At 52.2% G+C, this 17,870-nt stretch overlaps 1 protein-coding gene across 4 annotated transcripts in view; it reads right to left on the bottom strand.

Moving 5' to 3' along the window:
- Nucleotides 1–15,487, bottom strand: part of PPP2R5D (protein phosphatase 2 regulatory subunit B'delta) — a 29,500-nt gene extending 14,013 nt beyond the window's left edge. For 3 of the 4 annotated variants that reach the window (XR_011048244.1, XM_068401689.1, XM_068401674.1), the window contains exons 1-10: nucleotides 15,394–15,487; nucleotides 14,463–14,546; nucleotides 7,549–7,747; nucleotides 6,190–6,389; nucleotides 4,900–5,010; nucleotides 2,985–3,077; nucleotides 2,356–2,486; nucleotides 1,902–1,961; nucleotides 1,122–1,230; nucleotides 189–242 (exon numbers count right to left, since the gene is read on the bottom strand). Coding sequence is in view for 3 of the 4 variants with exons in the window: in XM_068401689.1 (XP_068257790.1) it covers nucleotides 189–242; nucleotides 1,122–1,230; nucleotides 1,902–1,961; nucleotides 2,356–2,486; nucleotides 2,985–3,077; nucleotides 4,900–5,010; nucleotides 6,190–6,389; nucleotides 7,549–7,747; nucleotides 14,463–14,546; nucleotides 15,394–15,420 (1,068 nt within the window). In the remaining variant the exon portion in view is untranslated. Of the gene's footprint in view, nucleotides 1–188; nucleotides 243–1,121; nucleotides 1,231–1,901; nucleotides 1,962–2,355; nucleotides 2,487–2,984; nucleotides 3,078–4,899; nucleotides 5,011–6,189; nucleotides 6,390–7,548; nucleotides 7,748–14,462; nucleotides 14,547–15,053; nucleotides 15,100–15,393 lie in introns of those variants that run through there. The other variant, XM_068401682.1, reaches the window with a different exon arrangement.
- Between the last annotated feature and the right edge of the window lie 2,383 nt (nucleotides 15,488–17,870).

The raw sequence follows: 17,870 nt of genomic DNA on the forward strand, positions 1-17,870 counted from the left end.
AAGAGAACACTCAAGGCTTGCACATGATCAGCACAGCCCCTTCTGCCCACAGGGTACCAGGCAAATCCAGTAAACAATTCAGTTGACTCCCAGCCTCTTTAGCCTTTTTTCACCCTTGCTGTACTCTAAGGAAGCCATGAAGCTTTTGGAACTTGATTGACACACAGAGGTTAAGCAAGGTTACTCACTGGCTCTGTCAAGCTGCTGTCTTTCTCCAAGAACTGTACAACACAGTACGCCAACTGTAGGAAAAAAATATGGCAAGATTAGAGCTTCCTCAAGTGTACTGGAGATTAAAGGGCCACCACCACCCTAGGCTGGAAGTCGCATTATGCCCTCCACAGTGTGTGTGTTGAGCAGACAGTTGCAGCTCCAAGGGAATCCAGTTCTTCTGACAGCAAGTGAAGGCTCTAAGACCAAGCAGGCAGGGCTTAAGCGTAGAACATACGTGCAGCATAAAGGATAAAACTTGAGCCACCTAGAGCTGTCCACAGCTAATAGATTCAAATGCAAGCACAGCTGCACACATGGGAAAGAACCAACCTGACTATCACAAAGCTCTGCCCCATAAAAACAAGGCTGGGAGAAAAGACATCACTGCTCAGTACCCATACTTTTTCACTTCCTAGCCTGAGTCCTGATCTTCTCTACTCTTCTATTACGTATTCTAAATTGCAAGAAATTAATCTCTATACCAGCCTAGCAGCCCAGCACACTGATTTCTCCACATATCTCAGTGGTGACGAACAGCTGACACACCACACACACAAGCTGCTGACTGCAGCTCGGAATTTTACCTCTCTGGTTTCAGCAGGGCCCAAATATTTCACAAACTTGCAGCACAAAAAGGCAAAGTAGGCCACAGCATTAAGTCAGCAGGAAATGGCAGGATACCCTCCTATCAGCCAGTGGCAAAAAGAAGACATATATACACATAGGCCCAGGCGCTGCAAGGCTGGGACAAACCACCGCAGCAAGGGACTAGTGCAGAGCCCAAAACGCCTCACAGCAAGAACTATGTACAACACACTAATGCAGCCCAGTGAACAGCTATAAGCAAGTCTGAACAACAGCTTTTGCAAGAATCACATTCTGCCCTGGGAACTTGAAGCACGTCTCACCTGCGGATGGTAGACACTGAGAGACTTCACCTTGTGCAGTGGTAACAAGACTCTGATGAGGAACATCTTGTGCTCTTCCTTCAGAGGCAAAGCAAACCCATTGATTATGCTGAGAAGAAACAAGAGTCTCATTAACATCTTTACTCTCTCACCTCGAAAGAATCAATGGCGTGCCCTAGCTCTAATTAGTCACTTGAGAAAGCACCCACCAGAAGAAGTGTAGTCGCTGGGGCCCAACCTGCATACCATGCTCAGCGAGAGTGTCTCCTCAGCAGGCACACGCTTCTGATGGGGCCTGGGCTCTGCTCTGTCCTGTGCCAGGGTGAGCCCACACACACTTCAGCAGAACCTCTGGGGAAGGCCAGCACAGAGGCAGCCCAGTCCTCAAGGCTTGTACTTTACAGAACAGGAGGATGGCAGCATAAGAGAGGGCTGTAAACAGAAGGGCAGTTGAAGCCATGGAGAAAGCTGCCCAATGCTAAGGCTTCTCAGGGCTGTGAGGAACTCTCCTCTTTTACTGTCTGCTGAGGCAAGACAGCAAGTGTGACTGGACTCAAACTCAAAAGAACAGGAGACAAATCTGGGGAGGAGAAGGCTACCACTGCATTTATCAGCAGGCTAGAGAGTACTTTCACCGTGTGATTCATCAGACTCTCATCCTCTGGAAGAGGTGGCTCCTGCAAGAACTGCTGAAGGAAGGCACTGCCAGCTCACGCAGCATGCTGGTCTGGGAGATCTCACTCACTGTGGGCCCTCTGGGACTTCCAAATGTGCCCTTACCTTCCTAGGATCTCCAGCAGCTCTGCAATCCCATTGTGGTGCTCTGTTTCATAGATGAACCTAAAGAGAAGAGAAGAATGAAAGGTCATTGCCAAATACTGGATACAGTTTGATAAGCAAAGGGAAGGAAAAACACTCAAGATGGGGAGTTTCCTAGCAAATGACAGAACTCCAAGACGACAGGGAAAGGTGTAAGAGACAGAAGCAAATTAATTCACAGCCCCCAGATCAGCTAAAGCTCACAGGTCCCAACATTTGCTATGTGCACTGAAGACAGCGCCATACTGCTTTTAAGCGTAGGTGAATGCTATCCCTACCAAAGTAGTGTGACATAACTGAGTCACTTAGCTAATCACAGTCTGGATCAGAGAGAATCACAGCCTAATGCCCCAAATTTATCTCACTGGATTGTCCCACTCACTCACTAGGCCAGTGCCACTAAGAAACATCTCACCTGTAAAATATATTGTTGATCTGCCGCCTCACATATGCTCGCAGACCCAGGAACTTTCCATAGATCCTGTGCAGAATAGTCTTTAGGAAGTCTCGTTCTCTGGGGTCTTCACTGTCAAAGAGATCCAGTAGCTGTGGGGAGATAAATTCAGTCAGTGTCTGCATACCGCCTGTCTAGACAAAGCTACCAGCAACTCTGCTCCTGCTTGGCAAAAGTGGCCCTTTCAGTTGAGTGATGCCTTCAGTACTCTAAGCACAGTGGTTGCCTCCCCAAAACATGCAGCCTCCTAGTCACAAGCTGGAACTATCAGCGCTTTCATCTTTGGAAGCACAGTGATGGCCCACACGCTCTACAAAGCTGCGTGTCCCTGGATTTCCCCTGCAAGGCCCCCAGTGCCCTTCTCCACCTGTACAATGAGCGATGAGTTCCAGGGACTACAGCTCGCACATACTCTCACCCTGCACAGAGAATTCTGGCTGCTCATTCAAGACTAGACAAAGGAAAAAAGAAAACCCACAACATCAAGCACCTGCTGACAAAGCTGGACTGTTTGCATAACACCTTGACCAAAATCTGCTGCATGCCCTTCATAAAGGTGGTGAACAGTGGCAGGGGCAACGATTACTTACAGATAGTACAAACTTCTGGTCAATGTATTTCTTGGCTACATTTGGTTGAAAGTCAGGCGATTCCAGGAAGCGGAGGAAGAACTCATACACCAGCTATGGGGGGAGAAGGAGAGATCACTTAGAAATCCCCCCCATCCTCTCACCAACATTTACCTCAGATTTTAAATGTTTTCCTTCTCCTTAAGGATTTGGGGAAAGGCTGGGAAGCCTGAACAGGAGCACAGAAAACACAGTAACCTGTGTTTCCCACACAGCGGGATCAACTCAGCTGCCCTTGCTCTGATGGGCAGGGGGCCGGTGGCACATAACTGCTCAAGTCTGCATGAGATCTCATCACCTCAGGTCCCATCAAAGACAACAGCCACCTACTCAGATGCAGACACTAGGCCTGGGAAACTCTTCTCCCACCTTCAGCCCACATCTCTATAAAGAACAGAAACCTCCAGAGGAGATGGCAAAGCCTCAGGCTTCACTGGAAGTCCTTGAGGCACACCAAGGAAGAACAGAAAAGCAGAGAAGTTAAACAGACCCCAGGAAAACACATTGTGTCCTCTGCCTCCTGGGGACTGACTCCAGATTGGCTTGGCCCTGCTAAGCCATGCAAGCTGCATGCTGTGTCCCACTTGGACAGCAAAGGGCAGCTTGCTTTAAGAAGGCTGGCAGTGCTGAAACAGCAACTTCTGGTCCTGCTGTCCTCCTAGAGGGATGAGTCCATTCCAGGGCTGACCCTGCCTAGCACTTCTGAGGGGCCACTAGGCCAAACAAGAGCGCTGCGTCCCAAAGGTTTGACTCTGGAGCTGAAGGAGCTATGGGGCCACCCATCCACGGGTAGGGCCCAGCTGCCAAGGACAGCAGTGCAGAAAAAACTGAGGTGATGATCAAAAACCTCAGCACACACTTGCCACAAATCCATGCTGGCTGCTGCTGACTTAACTCTGAGAAACAAATGCTTCCCAGCATTCATAGCACGCTGAGGACACGCCATTTCTATCGATGCTCACATCCCTATGTCAACTGCAGCAGTGAGAAGTGATTAACCACTGATGCAGGACTGCGCCTTATTTCCTCTCTGTATTTTCTGGTTCATTCTGCAGTGCCTGGCTCTTGTTCTGCCTCTGACTGCTTGACAACACATCCCTGCACAAGCGCTTGGGGAGACCCCCACAAGCTCACCTCCTGACTTCCACTGCTGAGCTCTCCTAGACCATGCTCACTGTTGCTTTCATAACCCTTTTCACCTCGTTTGTCTTAAAGTCTATTTCCCAGGACACACAGCATAATGAAAAGATCCTTGGCTCCCTTCCCCTCTTCCTCCGCTCCAGTTCCCTATCTTTTTGGGTCAAATGTTTGCTCCCAGTTAACGCAACTGAATTACATCTAGCATACAGGAGACATGTTAGCAGGTGCCAGCACAGGCTTTGCTTTGGCACCAAGCAGTCCTCTTTCCTCCTGTGTCTCCCAGGGTACCAGGCGAGGAGAGGAGTGCTGAAGCAGACAGAGGTGCTGTCTCCAACGCTGCTGAAGCCCAGAGGATGAGGGCTCTTGAGCCTTCGGGAGGGACATTAAGACTGCTGGGAATTGCTTCTTACATAGGCAATATGGCACAACTCCCTCACTCCCAGCAAAGTGTTCACTCCCAGCCTACCTCAGGGCCACCTGGGAGTACAGCTATCTGCAGGTGAATGTTGCACACAGCCATCAGCCTGTTTGCAGGACATCCCTGCTGCCTGCATTGCCTACAAGTCACCTCTGACCCATGGGTGGCAGGCCTGGACTCTCCCCGTCCACACACCAGCAACCCTTGCAGGCTGGGGAAGCAGCCAGTGGCAGGGCTGGCAGGTTCCAGCACTACATGGACTCTTGACTTCCTGGAGACAAATTCATCAGATCTATATCCCCCCTGCCTCCTCCTCACCTGAAGGTGCGGCCAGGCAGCCTCTAATGTAGGCTCGTCTTCCTCAGGGTCAAACTCTGCGCCTGTGGGATTGGATGATGGCGGGAGTGTCCGGAAGAGGTTCACTGAAAACTGAGGTGAGTGAAAAGGTGTATGAATGACATCCCTGCACCTCATGATGGTCCTCCCCATAGCAAATCCTTCACTGCAGAGCAACACGTTGTGATTTGCCATAGCCGTGCCCACAAACAGATCCCTCCCTCAAGGCTGTAGGGTTACAGTCTGCATGTGAACTCCACAAGTGCAGTCTGTGCCAGTGTCCTGGTTTGGCCTAAAACAGACCAATTTTCCTTTCAGCTAAGTCTCTTCTAAGTAACTGCACTTTCTGAAACTAACTGCATGTTTTGCAGACGGTATCCGCTTCTAGGACTGATAATGCTCGAAGTTTGTAGTTATCACTGAGGCACCGGTAGGGATGTTATGCAGAAAGGCTCTTGCTGTACTTATTCTTAGGAAAACCAAGGTCATTGCTAAATTCCTCACTGCTTACGAGTGAAGAGCAGCAGAAGGGGGGTCGCACCTGCAGGGAGGAGCAGACAGGGCAGGTGACCCAAAATTAACCAACAAGGTATTCCATCCCATACACATCATTCTCAGTATAAAGCGGGTGGATCACAAGGGTCGCCCACTCCTGCTACGGCCAGTGTCTGAAGAGGACTCTGTCCATTTTCCTGCTGCCCCCGATCCCAATCTGTGCATCCCTGAATCCAGTTCCTGTCTGTCGCCTGGGCCTTCCCGGAGCCCGGGGCCAGCCTGGGCCTTCCCGGAGCCTGCGCTGCAGTGCTGGGCATGACGTGACCGACATCGGGGGAGCTTGATCTTGGTTTTGTATATATTTGTATATATTTAATTATTTCCATTATTATTATTATAATACTCTTTTTCATTACTATATTCCATTAAAACTGTTTTAACTTTCCAATCCATAAGTCTCTCTCCCTTTTCCCTTTCCCTTCCCCTTCCCCTTCTGGGCGGGGGGAGGAGGGTTAATAGAGAGCATCTGCTACCGGTTTAATAGCCAGCCCAGCTTTAAACTGTGACAGCCAGAGACAAGAGCTTCCACCTCTCCCTACACCAGGCACTGTCACCCCCATCCCCTTCTTCTCTTTCTGGGGGTGGGCAAGTAATAAGGAGCGGGTAGGACTGGGGTCACATTCCTCTCTGACAAATCCCTATCCCCGCCTCCCTGCCATGCTTCTGAACAGTCCCTATTTCTTTGGCACGTAAGCACATACTGGTCCCATGCCCTACCATGATAACAGCTTCAGGGTAGATGGCCTCAGTGACAACATCACGGTTGTGTGTGATGTATTCCACCATCTCGTTGAGACCTGCTCGCTTCACTTCCTTGAACTTCAGGTCACTGAGGGGGTCAGAGATGAAATCAAAAAGCACGCAGCACTGCCGCAGCTTCTGGATGAAAAGCTCTTCTCGTTCGTGTGGAGGAGCATCTGTCAGAGAAAGCAGGGACATCTGTCCTTGGAGACAGGCAGAACATCCCCCTGGTTTGCCCAGGTATCAGTGCGGTGTGCTCCCTGTCCTGCATTCCCCCTCCCTCATCACAATCCCCCTTGAGCTGTTGGGGGAAGAGGGCGAGGCAGCGTTATCCCTGCTACAAAGATGGGACAGTGGATGCAGAGGGATTGCAAGGCAACTATCCCATAAGGCGATTCCAAACATGGTAGTGGTTTCTGATCTGACAAGCATTGATCCCTTCCCAGTACAAGGTACACTGGAAAAGGAACTCATTTAACTAGCTCCCATCACAGACCAGTGACACCCACACCCTGCACCCCCCAGTCACAAAGGGAGCTGGGCAGAGCACACCATAGGCTAACCCTCCTCCCAGAGAGCAGCCCAGAAGAGAGGGGCCAAGGCAGCAGAGGCCCTATATTAACAGCATTCTCTTTTTGATATGTTGCCACTGGAAACTATGCACTGCTAAGGCCAATCAGGCAAACTTACCTCTTGCTTACAGAATGGCCGCTGAGCTGCAAGGCAGCCGCCCTTCCTAAAAGGACTGCCTGTTTGTGAGCTATGTCAGCAACGGGTCTGGCTGAGCAACTGCTGAAAATGCTTTCTCCTTGTCTGCACTTAAGTCATTTTTAATTGCACCATTTTATAGACTAACTGCTAATGCTGGGTAATTGCCCTAATGTGGACAAGTTCACTAGCAATGAACTTGCAATGGAAACACAAGCAGGAGGAAGAGGAGGAAGAGGCCTGATCCTCTCCCAGGAACGGGTGGCCGTAGGAACCGAGAGCAGTCTGCGCCAAGGTCTCTGCATTTCACCACCTTCCTGCACAACCTGCTGAAGAATCTGAGGCAATCCCAAGTACATATAAGCACGAGGGTTTAAATCAGTTCAAATGAGAAGGTAAGTACTAAAGTTCACATCGAATACTCTCCTTTTCTTTTAGGCTATCCATCAGTCCTCTACCTGCAGCCAAGCCAAGCACCTTTCCCAGAGCCATCCCTGTTGCACTGCTGGCAGGAGGTTAGCCAGACACTGCCAGGGTCACTTTGGGAAGAGTGCTTACACCATCACACTCCATCTGGAGAAGGTGCAGCTCGTCATGCAGGTCACCCCCACCCCACAGCTCCTTTACCTTTAAGGGCTGGGAGCTTTTGCAGTTCCCGGTTTTTGCTCAGATTGAAGCGAGAAGAGCTGTGCCGGCGCTCCTTCTTCACAATCTGGGGTCCCCCCGAGTACTTAATCTTATTCAGCTGGGTTGGTGGGGGAGCGCTGTTACTGGGCCGCTTATTTGAAGTTGTCTGCTGCTGCGGCTGCTGCTGAGGCTGCTGGGCCTGACGAAGGAGAAGAGAGTAAAACAACTCATAAGCTTTTACCTATAAGCCTCACAAGCGATCAGATACCGTCAGCATCTTCTTGGACTGAAGAAATCAGGCACATTTTTCACTGTTGCACTTGTACTTCAGTGCATGTCACAACTCCTGCGGGGCTCTAGAGCCGTTGATTGAATTTGCAGCATACCTGCAAAGTGAACATCAGTTTTACTCATATCCGTGAGGTAACACAAAGATACCAGAGCCTCTTGGTGCACCAGGTGCTAGGGATATGGAAAGCAAAGCCACATCTTGCAACAAGTTACACGAGTTTGTTGACACAAAAAAGCAGAAACAAGAACTTTCCTTGGTCCAAACAGAAATCTCAGTGTGCTGCTGCTTCCCATTACAGCACTCTGTACAATACACAATAAACAATTTTTGAAAACTAGCAAGTTGCTTCTTTATCCTTGTGCAGGGAACCACCTGGGAAAAAGCAAAGCAGCGTGTAGTACAGAGCAGACACAAGGGCCCTGGAAACGCAATAGTGAAGACCACTAAAATCATTGCTACATCTACAGACCTGGAGATGCTAGTCTATGGACCACACAGGCCATACCCAGACCTTAGGTCCCAGGCTGTGGGCTTTCCCAGCCCATCCTCGCCGCTCCCTTCATCTCCGCCTTGTCTCAGCCTCACCACTGTCTGGACTTCTGTCAATTTGCTTTTTCCTTTTAGTCACACAAACTCTTTGCCTATACTTTCCTCCAGCAGACATCCTCTCCATGTTTGTTAAACAGCACTTATAGACGCACTTTCTTATGTTTAGCAGGTGACCACAAACTCAAGCCAGGGTTTGCTCAGCTCAGCTCTGTTCTGACCTTGCTGAAGCTCTGCTGGTTCAAGTCCCACTTGGGCCATAATGGCTCAATAACTGCCCCTTTAACACCATACTGATCCAACTCACGGAAAACTTAATATGGAAGAGGGAAACAACCCGCCAGTGAGCCTACAGCAAACGGCTCAGCTGGAGACAGCACTAAGCCTACTCTGGCTCTGCTGCATGAGGCAAGCAATGCTCCGTTCCTCAGCTCTGCCACCTCCTTCCCTCTGGCACATGAAGCCAAAGAGCTGCAGGGTGAACCTGTTTAGGACACAACAAGGATAGCGCAATGGATGGGGAGCAGAGGTGGGTGAAATCCTTGGATGTCACCCCCTCCTTCCCCCATAAACTCCCAGCTGCCACACACAGCATAGTGGTACAAACACAAACCTCCCCAGAACACCAACCAGCAGGATTTTGACGGAAAGCACCAGTAGTGCAGCAGCTCATCAGAGCTCTCCTCCAAATGAGATATGGCCAGTCTCTACCTGTGAGAAGCAGCTCAGCTGCAGCTTACCCTGCACAGTCCATACCCTGAACTGAGTCCTGATGGTTTCCAAAGAGGTGCAGCACAGCACCACAGTGCAAGAGCAAGAGTTACTGCACCCACAGCACATGTGGAGGCAGCAAGGTAGGAATAGGGAAAGCTGCCTACAAGGAGACACTGTTGTGTTCAGATTACGATCTGTAGAGCAAGTGCAAAGACTCCCTGTGAAAAACAGCACCCAACATGAAACACCAATTGTTTTGTCAAGCCATTACTTTGCACCAGAAATCTGAAATATTTTGATATGGGTCTGGCTCTTCCTGAAAGAAATCTTAAGTAGTTCTGTTTCAAGCTCAGCTCCAAGCCAAGGCGGGGGGAGACAACAAGATTTGAACTCTCTTCAGTTTAGATTTGATCTGATTTCTTTCATGGAGCAGCATTGTCCCATGATGAGAGGAGGGAGCAAGACGAGCTTGTGATGAAAACAGCTGTGTCTGTCAGACAAAGCAGGCCCAGACCACAAATTGGAGGCAACTTATCCTGAACAGTGGTCTCTCTTCAGTTAAGTCAGGCTGAATCCTCGCTGGCAACCTTCCAAGAGTGAGAAGTTCATTCCCCACCCTGAATATTTGGATATCAGGCAGCATGAGCCACCCAGATGTTGTCCAGACACTTTTGGGAAGGCTAGTCCTCTACTCTGCATCAGTCTCCTTCCATAGAGAAGAAGGGTAAAATCTGAATGCTGAGGCACTGGGGAGAAAAGATGGTACACAGAGAAACAAAAGATGCAGTGGTGGCCTCACAGGTAACACTGAGGTAAGCAGGACACACGGGTCCTCCAAGCTGACGGGACATGCCTGCGCACTCCCCACCCACCCAGAAATGCCACAGGCAAACGTTCTGAGCATGGTGTATGCAGCCACATCGCCTTCATTAGGGGACTGGAAAAGTCCTTGCCACCAGCTTCCAGTCTTCAACAGCTGGCACAAAGAGAGACAAAACACAGCTACAGGTTTAGCTGCTAGTTATTAAAGAAACATAAATAAACACGCAAAAATCACACCATCGAGTTTGCTAGAGGAAATCCAATGATGAGGGAGGTCAGATATACTCTTACACTGTAGTGCTCAGAGGGTTTTAGGATGGATTGCTTCTATACGGACTTTCTGGCATCAAGCTGAATACTTGCTTTCAGGACGTGCTTCCTGAGGCAGGCCTGCTGTCCTTCTGCCTTCAACACCTCCTACCTTGGTCACATGAATCAGAAGAGGCTTGTTTTAAGTTTTCTAACAGCACCCTCTCTGAAATTTCCATCCCTGAAAACACAGCAGAGTGCTAAAACTGACAGCTTTTCTCTTAATGCACAGGTATCAACCTCACAGACTGCTTCCCCAACATCAGCACCAGCTGACCACTACATGGCTGCAGGCACACATCTACCTGACCAGGCTCAGCCCCTTCCTGACAGGCAGGGCTCACACCACCATGGCAAAGCTGGCTGCTTGGGAGAAACTGTTTGCCAGCAGCTGTTATGCTGCCCATGCTGACAGTGACCAGAGAACAGCACAAAGCTGTTTGCCCAAGCACAGTGCGGGAGCCCCTTCTTTCCCACTGCAGTGGAGCGGCTACCTGTGCCAACAGGATGGGCCAGCCCCAACTGCAACGGCATTCAAACTCCCCCAAGCACAGGCTCCCTGGCTTCATAGCACTTCCTCCCCACTGTTTCCCACCACCTCTCCTCCTTGCTGGGAACTTGCCTGCACAAGCCCCAGGCCCTGGTCTTGCTCTATGCCATTTCTTTCTTCACCCCAGGCTCCTAGGGACAGAGATCCTCTTCCCCCAGTCACTCTGAACTATGCCAGCTTCTCCTCCGCTCTCCTACCCACTGCATGACCTCACCTCTGCAGGCACTCCTACCGCAGCTGGGTGCATTGCCACTCGGAAAGCCCTTCTGCCTCACTGGTCCCTTGAGCATCCCCCGCTTGCGCAGCTTCTCAGCTCAGATATGCTCTCAGCTCCTCCTCCTCAGATGACTCTTCCCTTCCCATCCCTCAAGTCAGTACCTGTTCTCTTTGTCTGCTGTTACACAGCTTCCCTATTAAAATCAAGCTCTCTGCCTCAGAAGTAACATCAACACACTGTAACGCCTGTCTCTGAATAATGAACTCCAGGCACTGCAGTAACAAGCCCCATGGAGATATCTGCAAAACACATAATACAGCAGCTCAGTGAAAAGGAGTACCCTCTCCCAGAGCTGCAAATCTCATCAGCAAGGCTCCAAGCTGCCCTTGAGGCTGCAGAGCAACTCCTCTCTCCTCTTTACTGCTGCTGCTAATCCCTGCTCCCACTTCCAGGTCATCAACTCTCTTCCCCACCCAGATGCCTCTCCCAGTCTTTCTGGCCAGAAGGAGTAACTCTTTCTCATCCTCTCATTCAATGCTGCCTTGGTCTCTGACATTATTTCTTTTTTCTCCTTAAATAGCCACACAGAAATTCTCTCCATTCATATCTTCATCATGTTCCAGAGGGAATGAACTAAACAAACCTTTTCATTTCCCACTCCCTGCTCTCCTGTTCTCCTCCACTGCCCCTCTCTCTTCCTGAGCAAACCACCCCACCAAAGCCAGCAGCTGGCCAAGCTCTGCTGGCTCTTCACCTCAGATAGCTTCACCCTAAGATGGGCATCTAAAACAGCACTGCACTACCCCTGTACTAACGAGGGAACTCAAACACTTGCCTTCCCTTGTGGGGATGTGTCTGCTTTTGAACATATCTGCCCTTCCACATCAGCTCCACTAAAAGCTCCTTTGCTGCAGAGAACAAAGCACTATGCTTAAGGGTTTCTGGACTGACTCCTACCCTCTTCATCTCCCTCCACAGAGATCCCCATAGGACGTCCTTGTCCGCTGCACTTGCTCAGATCTGTCAAACCAGAGCTGCCCTTCAACAAGCTTTACTCATTCCACCAGCCCGACAACTTGCCTGCAAAACAAGTCACAACTTTCTGGTACCAGGATAAATTAGGGCTGAGTCCTCCCCTGCTCCTTGGTACATGGTGTGAGAGAGGAATGCGCATACTGGAAGAGGACTGCCCAAATGCTGCTCTCCTGCTACAAGCCCATTAAGCATCTACTGAGACTTGAAGAAAAAAGAAAATTCTCTTTGGTGCACACAACTTTCACCCTAGAAAAGGCAACCAAGCAACCATAACTCCATGGAGGAATTTACAGGGCACAAACACTCACAATGGCAGCCGAGGCATCCAGGCTAGGCTCAGGCCATCAACCCCACCAGGCAATACCACTCCTGGTGTTTCACGAGTCAAACCACCTCCTGCTTCTGACACAAGGAAAGAGTCTCGCTCCCAGCACACATTACCTATTTCCTCACGGTCCCCCAATGTGAAAGTCAAAATACCTTTCTGTGCTTCCTGAAGAGCAGGAAAATCGCATTCAAACTGGTATACATGTCTTCTTATCAAGCAAAGAGCTCTCTCCCATTCTGCAGCAGAACAGTCCGGAGACAGGAAAGCACCACAAGAGAATAAACTTCACTGCAAACTCAATAGGGAAAGGGAGAAGAGACTTCTGGCAGTGCACACCGCAGAGGTGTCTCCTTCCTGCTCTGCTCTCTGTTCCTATGATCAAAGGAGACCCAGCCTTCCATCTTAAAGAAGGGCTGGATTTTATTTGGAGTATGAGGAAGTGGCTGGGTATGTTTTGTGGGAGGGAAGGTTAGACACATCACTTCTAAGTTTCTTCTGCACCCAGGCACAACCAGACATTACGTGCTGTTTCAGGTCACAGAAGGAAGCTTGTAGCCTGCACTATTCTTCCTTTCTTACTGCACCACTTGTAACTGGGAAAGCAGCATCACAGCCCACTGCTGATTTGGATGGGGACATCAGAGTGCTCTGCTTTGATGGCTATCTATCACCCTCGCACTGCAAGACCCGGGCTTTTCTTCCTCTTCCCAGAGCTGTGAACTCAGCAGACAGAGTGCCAAATAAATAAAAGGTAAGCCTGATCCCATGATGCCAAGGCAGGAGTTCTCTCACTTCCTTGGAGTCGGCAGACAGCTCTCCCAGCACGCTGTTTTCAGCTGTGTACACAAATAAAACGAGCAGAGACCAAGACCAAGATGCATTGTAGAAAGAGGTTCTACAAAACTGCTACCTGCTCCAAGGCAAACAAACAGCTTCTGATTCCTTGCTGGCCACAGAGCAGGTTAGGCATGAGCACAGCTTGGACCCTGAAACCGAGTGGCTCATAGCAGGAATGTTTCCTGAGGCTCTGCAACACAAATCTGTGCTTTGAAGGAGACTCTGAAATAACCTTATTTTGACTACGACAATCCCCCGAACTACAGATTTCTTCTTCATTAGCCTTACATGTCTCCTTCCTGAATCCTCCAAAGTACAAGTGCAATGTATTCCAGACAAGACTCAAGCACACAGGCTTCTACGGACATAGAAGTGGCACAGCTTGTTTGCCAAATTGCAATATTAAAAAAAATAAACCACACACATATGCGCGCTTCCTTGGCCACGCGTACAATGCTCTTCCAAGCCAAGTCTCAAAATCCACAACCACACTGTTTGAGTGCCGGACAAACTCAAGTCTACCACAGAAGTTCCAGTTTACCCAAACTGTTGCTAATTTTAAGCACAGCTTATCATATTATCATGTTCTGCTGAGGCCTTTCTAACACATCTAGCTTGGCAACATCAAAATTGAGAGTGAAAGAGACTCTGCACAGCTGGGAATAGAAACTTTGCCTTCTTGCGAGTAACGTTGTGTTCAGCAGCAAGGCTGTTATACCAAAGGGGAACCATTCAATCTCTAGCAGTTTACCTCTAGTCTTTCAGGTGTCCTACCCATTATTTCTTAATTTCACTCCCCCAGAAAATGCCTCAGAAGAACATGTTCCTTTTCTATTGCTTCTCACCACTCTGACACAAGGTGACAACAGAGTTTATTGTGCTTTGCTCTGACAGGAGCAAGGAAGCTGCTCCCATCTGTCAGGCTTCCTCCTCCTTGATAACCATGGCTCTTCCCCCTCTGCAGGCAACTTTACCATGCTCTGCCCACCTCTGCAGCAACACTCGCCGTCAGCTTCGTGCCAAATCTCTTTTTGCGGGGCTGTAGGGTATGAGACTCATCCTGTTTCTTCCATAGTCTTTGCTCCCTTTGGACCAACTTTCAAGGGGCACTTTAGTCCTTGCTACCGTCTTCTCTGATTCCTTAAGATCCCACTGACATATGTTATCTGGCACAGCAGCTTGAAGTAGCTAGAACGGAAGATGTTATTCACCCTCAAAGATGAGTTGCACACGCACACCGCTGTATCCAAGGTGAAAGCCTTACCTCTTCCGAATTCTCTGCCCCGCCATCCTTCCCACTACTGCTGCTGCCAGGCTTTGTGGTGCTTTTGGTAGACTTCGGAGACTCCTGAAACGATGAAAATGTTCAGAGAAAATTTCACCTTGTGCAGAATTTCAGCACCTCTTTGCAGAGTTCAGCTGTGCACCCGCACAGACCCACCCCACTTCCACCCCTGCAGCAAGCCCTGCTCTGGGCGGTAACTCCCAGCCCTTTTACCCTGAGAAGGGCACCCGAAACGACTGCCCTGGCAGCGGGGGGTACGGGCCCAGGCGGGGGCGGTGCTGGTGCGTCCCGTCCCGGTCACCGCAGGCTGAGCCCAGCCAGGCACCTCCGGGTGACAGGGCCTCGCGCCCACCCAGCCCTTCCCCGGGGCACGGCCCCGCCGCTGCACGCAGGAGCTACAAGGCGCAGGGCGCCCGCAGCCCCGGCGGGCATGGGGCACGGCCCGGCCCGCCCGCACCGGGCGGCGGCAGTGGCGGATCCGGGCCCCCACCCCGCCCGCGGACAGCGCCGGGCAGAGCGGGCAGCGGGGCACCGGCCCCTCCCTGGGACACGGGTGGGGCCGTACCGTACCTCCCCCACGGGGGGCATGGTGGGGTAGGGGTGGCCGTGCCCCGCAGCCCCCGCCACCTCCTGCCGCCTCCCCCGCCGGGCTCGCGCGGGGGCACCGGCACCGGTGGCGGCCGCCCCCCGCCCGGCGCGCGCGCCCGCCGCCCTCCTGCACCACCCGCCCCGCCCGCCCCGGGCGCGCGCCCGCGCCCCCGCCCCCTGCCGGCCGCAGCCCCGCGCGCGTCCCCGCCCGAGGGCCGCGCCGAGGGAAGGCCGCGGCGGGGAGGGCGGCGGGAGCGGGCGGCCGGTCACCGGGCCGCGCCCGGGCCGCGCGGAGGCACCCCGGCGCCGCCGCCCGCCGCACCTTCTCCTTCTTCAGCTTGTAGGGCATGGTGAGCGCCGGGCCAGAGCCGCTCCGCGCCCGCCGCCGCCGCCGCCTGCGCCCGGGCCCGGCCGCAGCGCCCTGCTCCCATTGGGCCAGCCGCGCCGGCCTGCCTAGCAACAGCCTCCACTGCCGCCGCGCGGCGCTGACGCAGGGGAGCAAATTTTTCTCATTGGCGAAACCGCGCACGGGCGTGGGGCACGCCCCCGAGGGGCGGCGAGGGGCGGGGCGGGGCTGCGGGCGAGCGGCTCTTCCGGGGCAGCGCCGCCAGCACCGGCGGTCACCGGCGTGGCCCCAGCTCGGTGCGGGCGGGTCGGTAGACGCCGCTACCGGGGGTCTTCCACAGGGAAGCGGCTCTAGGGACGGGCGGGCAGGGGCAGATCTCCACGGGAGCCCCGACGCTGGCAGGCGCCCGGCCACGGGCGGAGGCGGCGAGCAGCTGCCCGGGGCTCCCGGGTCCCTGCTGTGTGCACGCGCCTCCCGGCGTGCGGGAGCAGAAGCGGCGGGGGGGGGGGGTCCTTCTCCTTCTGCTTCGTCCTGCGCGGGTCTGCCCTGCTTCGCTGGGGGAGGAAGAGCCCCAACAGCCTGAGCTGGCCCCAGGGGCTGCGTCCCACCGTTGTGGGCAGGTGCTTGTTGGCTCTCCGAGGTGCGGCCATGGGGAGGCTGTTGGTGGGAATAGTGGGGTCAGCGCAAGCTGGTGGGTGGGTGGATGGATGGATCCAAGGGTGGGTGGAAATGTGTGCGTGGAAGCACCGCAAGGCCCAGTACAGCCAAAGCGATGCCCCTGCTGATAACGTTCCTGGGACATGGGTCCCAGGACACTTCCTTGCTCACATGGGGCAACTCGGACAACTCATTGGCAGGTGGCCCCGCATCCTTGCAGTAGGAGGACAGCCTGCAGATGTTGCCTTCAAGCTAGTGTTCAACTTGGGGAAAAGCAACTGCAGGCAGCAAGCTGCCTGTAAGTTCATGGACCTGAACTGAGCAGGGCCTGCTGGCAAAGGGCCACCCTGTTAGGGCTTGTGATGCCCAGAGGGTCCAAAGTCAGTGCAAAAGCTTATTGTCAGCGTGCTTAAGATGGTGGCTGCTGGCCTGTTGCAAGAGGTGCAAGAGCTCCTGTTCACTTTAGGCAAGCCACTGGTAAAGATCACTCTGACTTCAAGCAGGGGAAGCTTTTGCATATGGCCTGCGTTGTGGTGTGCACTGTGGGCTTGGTACTGGGGAAACCTGTACTGGGTCCTCAGCCCTACACAGCCGCTCTGCACAGGGCGCACGCTCAGACAGGATGTGCTGATACCAGATGGTTTACTAAAAGTAGGCTTCAGAATAGGCTCTAAAAGGCATACTCTGTGTAACCTTTAGACAGAATCAACTTTCCTGTCAGTAATTTTTCTTTCAGCTAAAATAACAGTAAGTTCTGAAGCTAACTACGTGTTTTGTAGACAGGGTCTGCTTCTGGGACTGATAACAGTGTTACAGTTGTCAATGATTCTTGCTTGCGCTTAGTCTTAAGAGAATCCAATGTCTCTGTTAAATTCCTCACTAATTACAAAGAAGGGCCAGAGATAACAAGACTGTGAACAACATCTTTGTAGTGTCTAAATTGACTTGATTCACAAGCCCTGACGCCAGGAGGAGAGATATATCCTGTAAGAACCAGAACAGGATCTTCTCCTCGGGGTCACCTGCATGTGTCAACAGAAAGGCCTCGACCATGCTTGCGCAGAAGCGGGGTCATACAGCGGACAGCATCACTATGGGGGGATTACGACCACTAGAGACCCCCAGAGACCACCCAAGACCCCTTCCCCAATTTAGTAGTGGGGAACGAAGGGGGCCACTGGGGTGTGTCAGAGGTGCTTCAGCAGGAGCACAATCTTTTCAAAGTCATCAGGTGAACAAACCCCCATGGCACATGGGGGAAAAATTCTCTGAGACTATTATAAAAGATCAGTCCAACAGCTTATTGTCAGTATGCTTATCATCACCATTGTTGGCTTGACAACCATCGGCACTCAAGAGGTTCCCCAGGAGCACAGTGAGGCCCTGGTTGCTGTTGTCCCTCTCCTGTGTCATGCACGAGTGAGCCTGGCCAGAGCACCGGCACAACCATCTGGGTGCTTGTGAGCAGGGCAGTGTGCCAGTGTGAGGAAGTAAAAGCCACTTGCTTGATGAGTTTGTGGCTATTGCCGTTCCCTCTCATAAGTTGTCATACTGAGTTCTGGGTTGGCTTTCTTTGCAGTTCCTCTGGAGACTGGTCCTGGAGGAGCTCAGCTTCACCAAGCTGCTGTTTGGCCCCTGAATTCCTCCCAGTGCCAAGCAGCTGGTGTTGGGTCTAATTTTCCTGAACCTGCCAGCAGAGGACTTGCACCCCACTGCCTCAGCAGCTGCTTTTTCCAGCAGGAGCCCTGCACTCCCAGTGCAAGCACACGAGCAGTGAGACCCACCTCATGCAAATC

Source organism: Nyctibius grandis, chromosome 1, assembly GCF_013368605.1.
Source record: "Nyctibius grandis isolate bNycGra1 chromosome 1, bNycGra1.pri, whole genome shotgun sequence".
NCBI classification, from domain to species: Eukaryota; Metazoa; Chordata; class Aves; order Nyctibiiformes; family Nyctibiidae; genus Nyctibius; species Nyctibius grandis.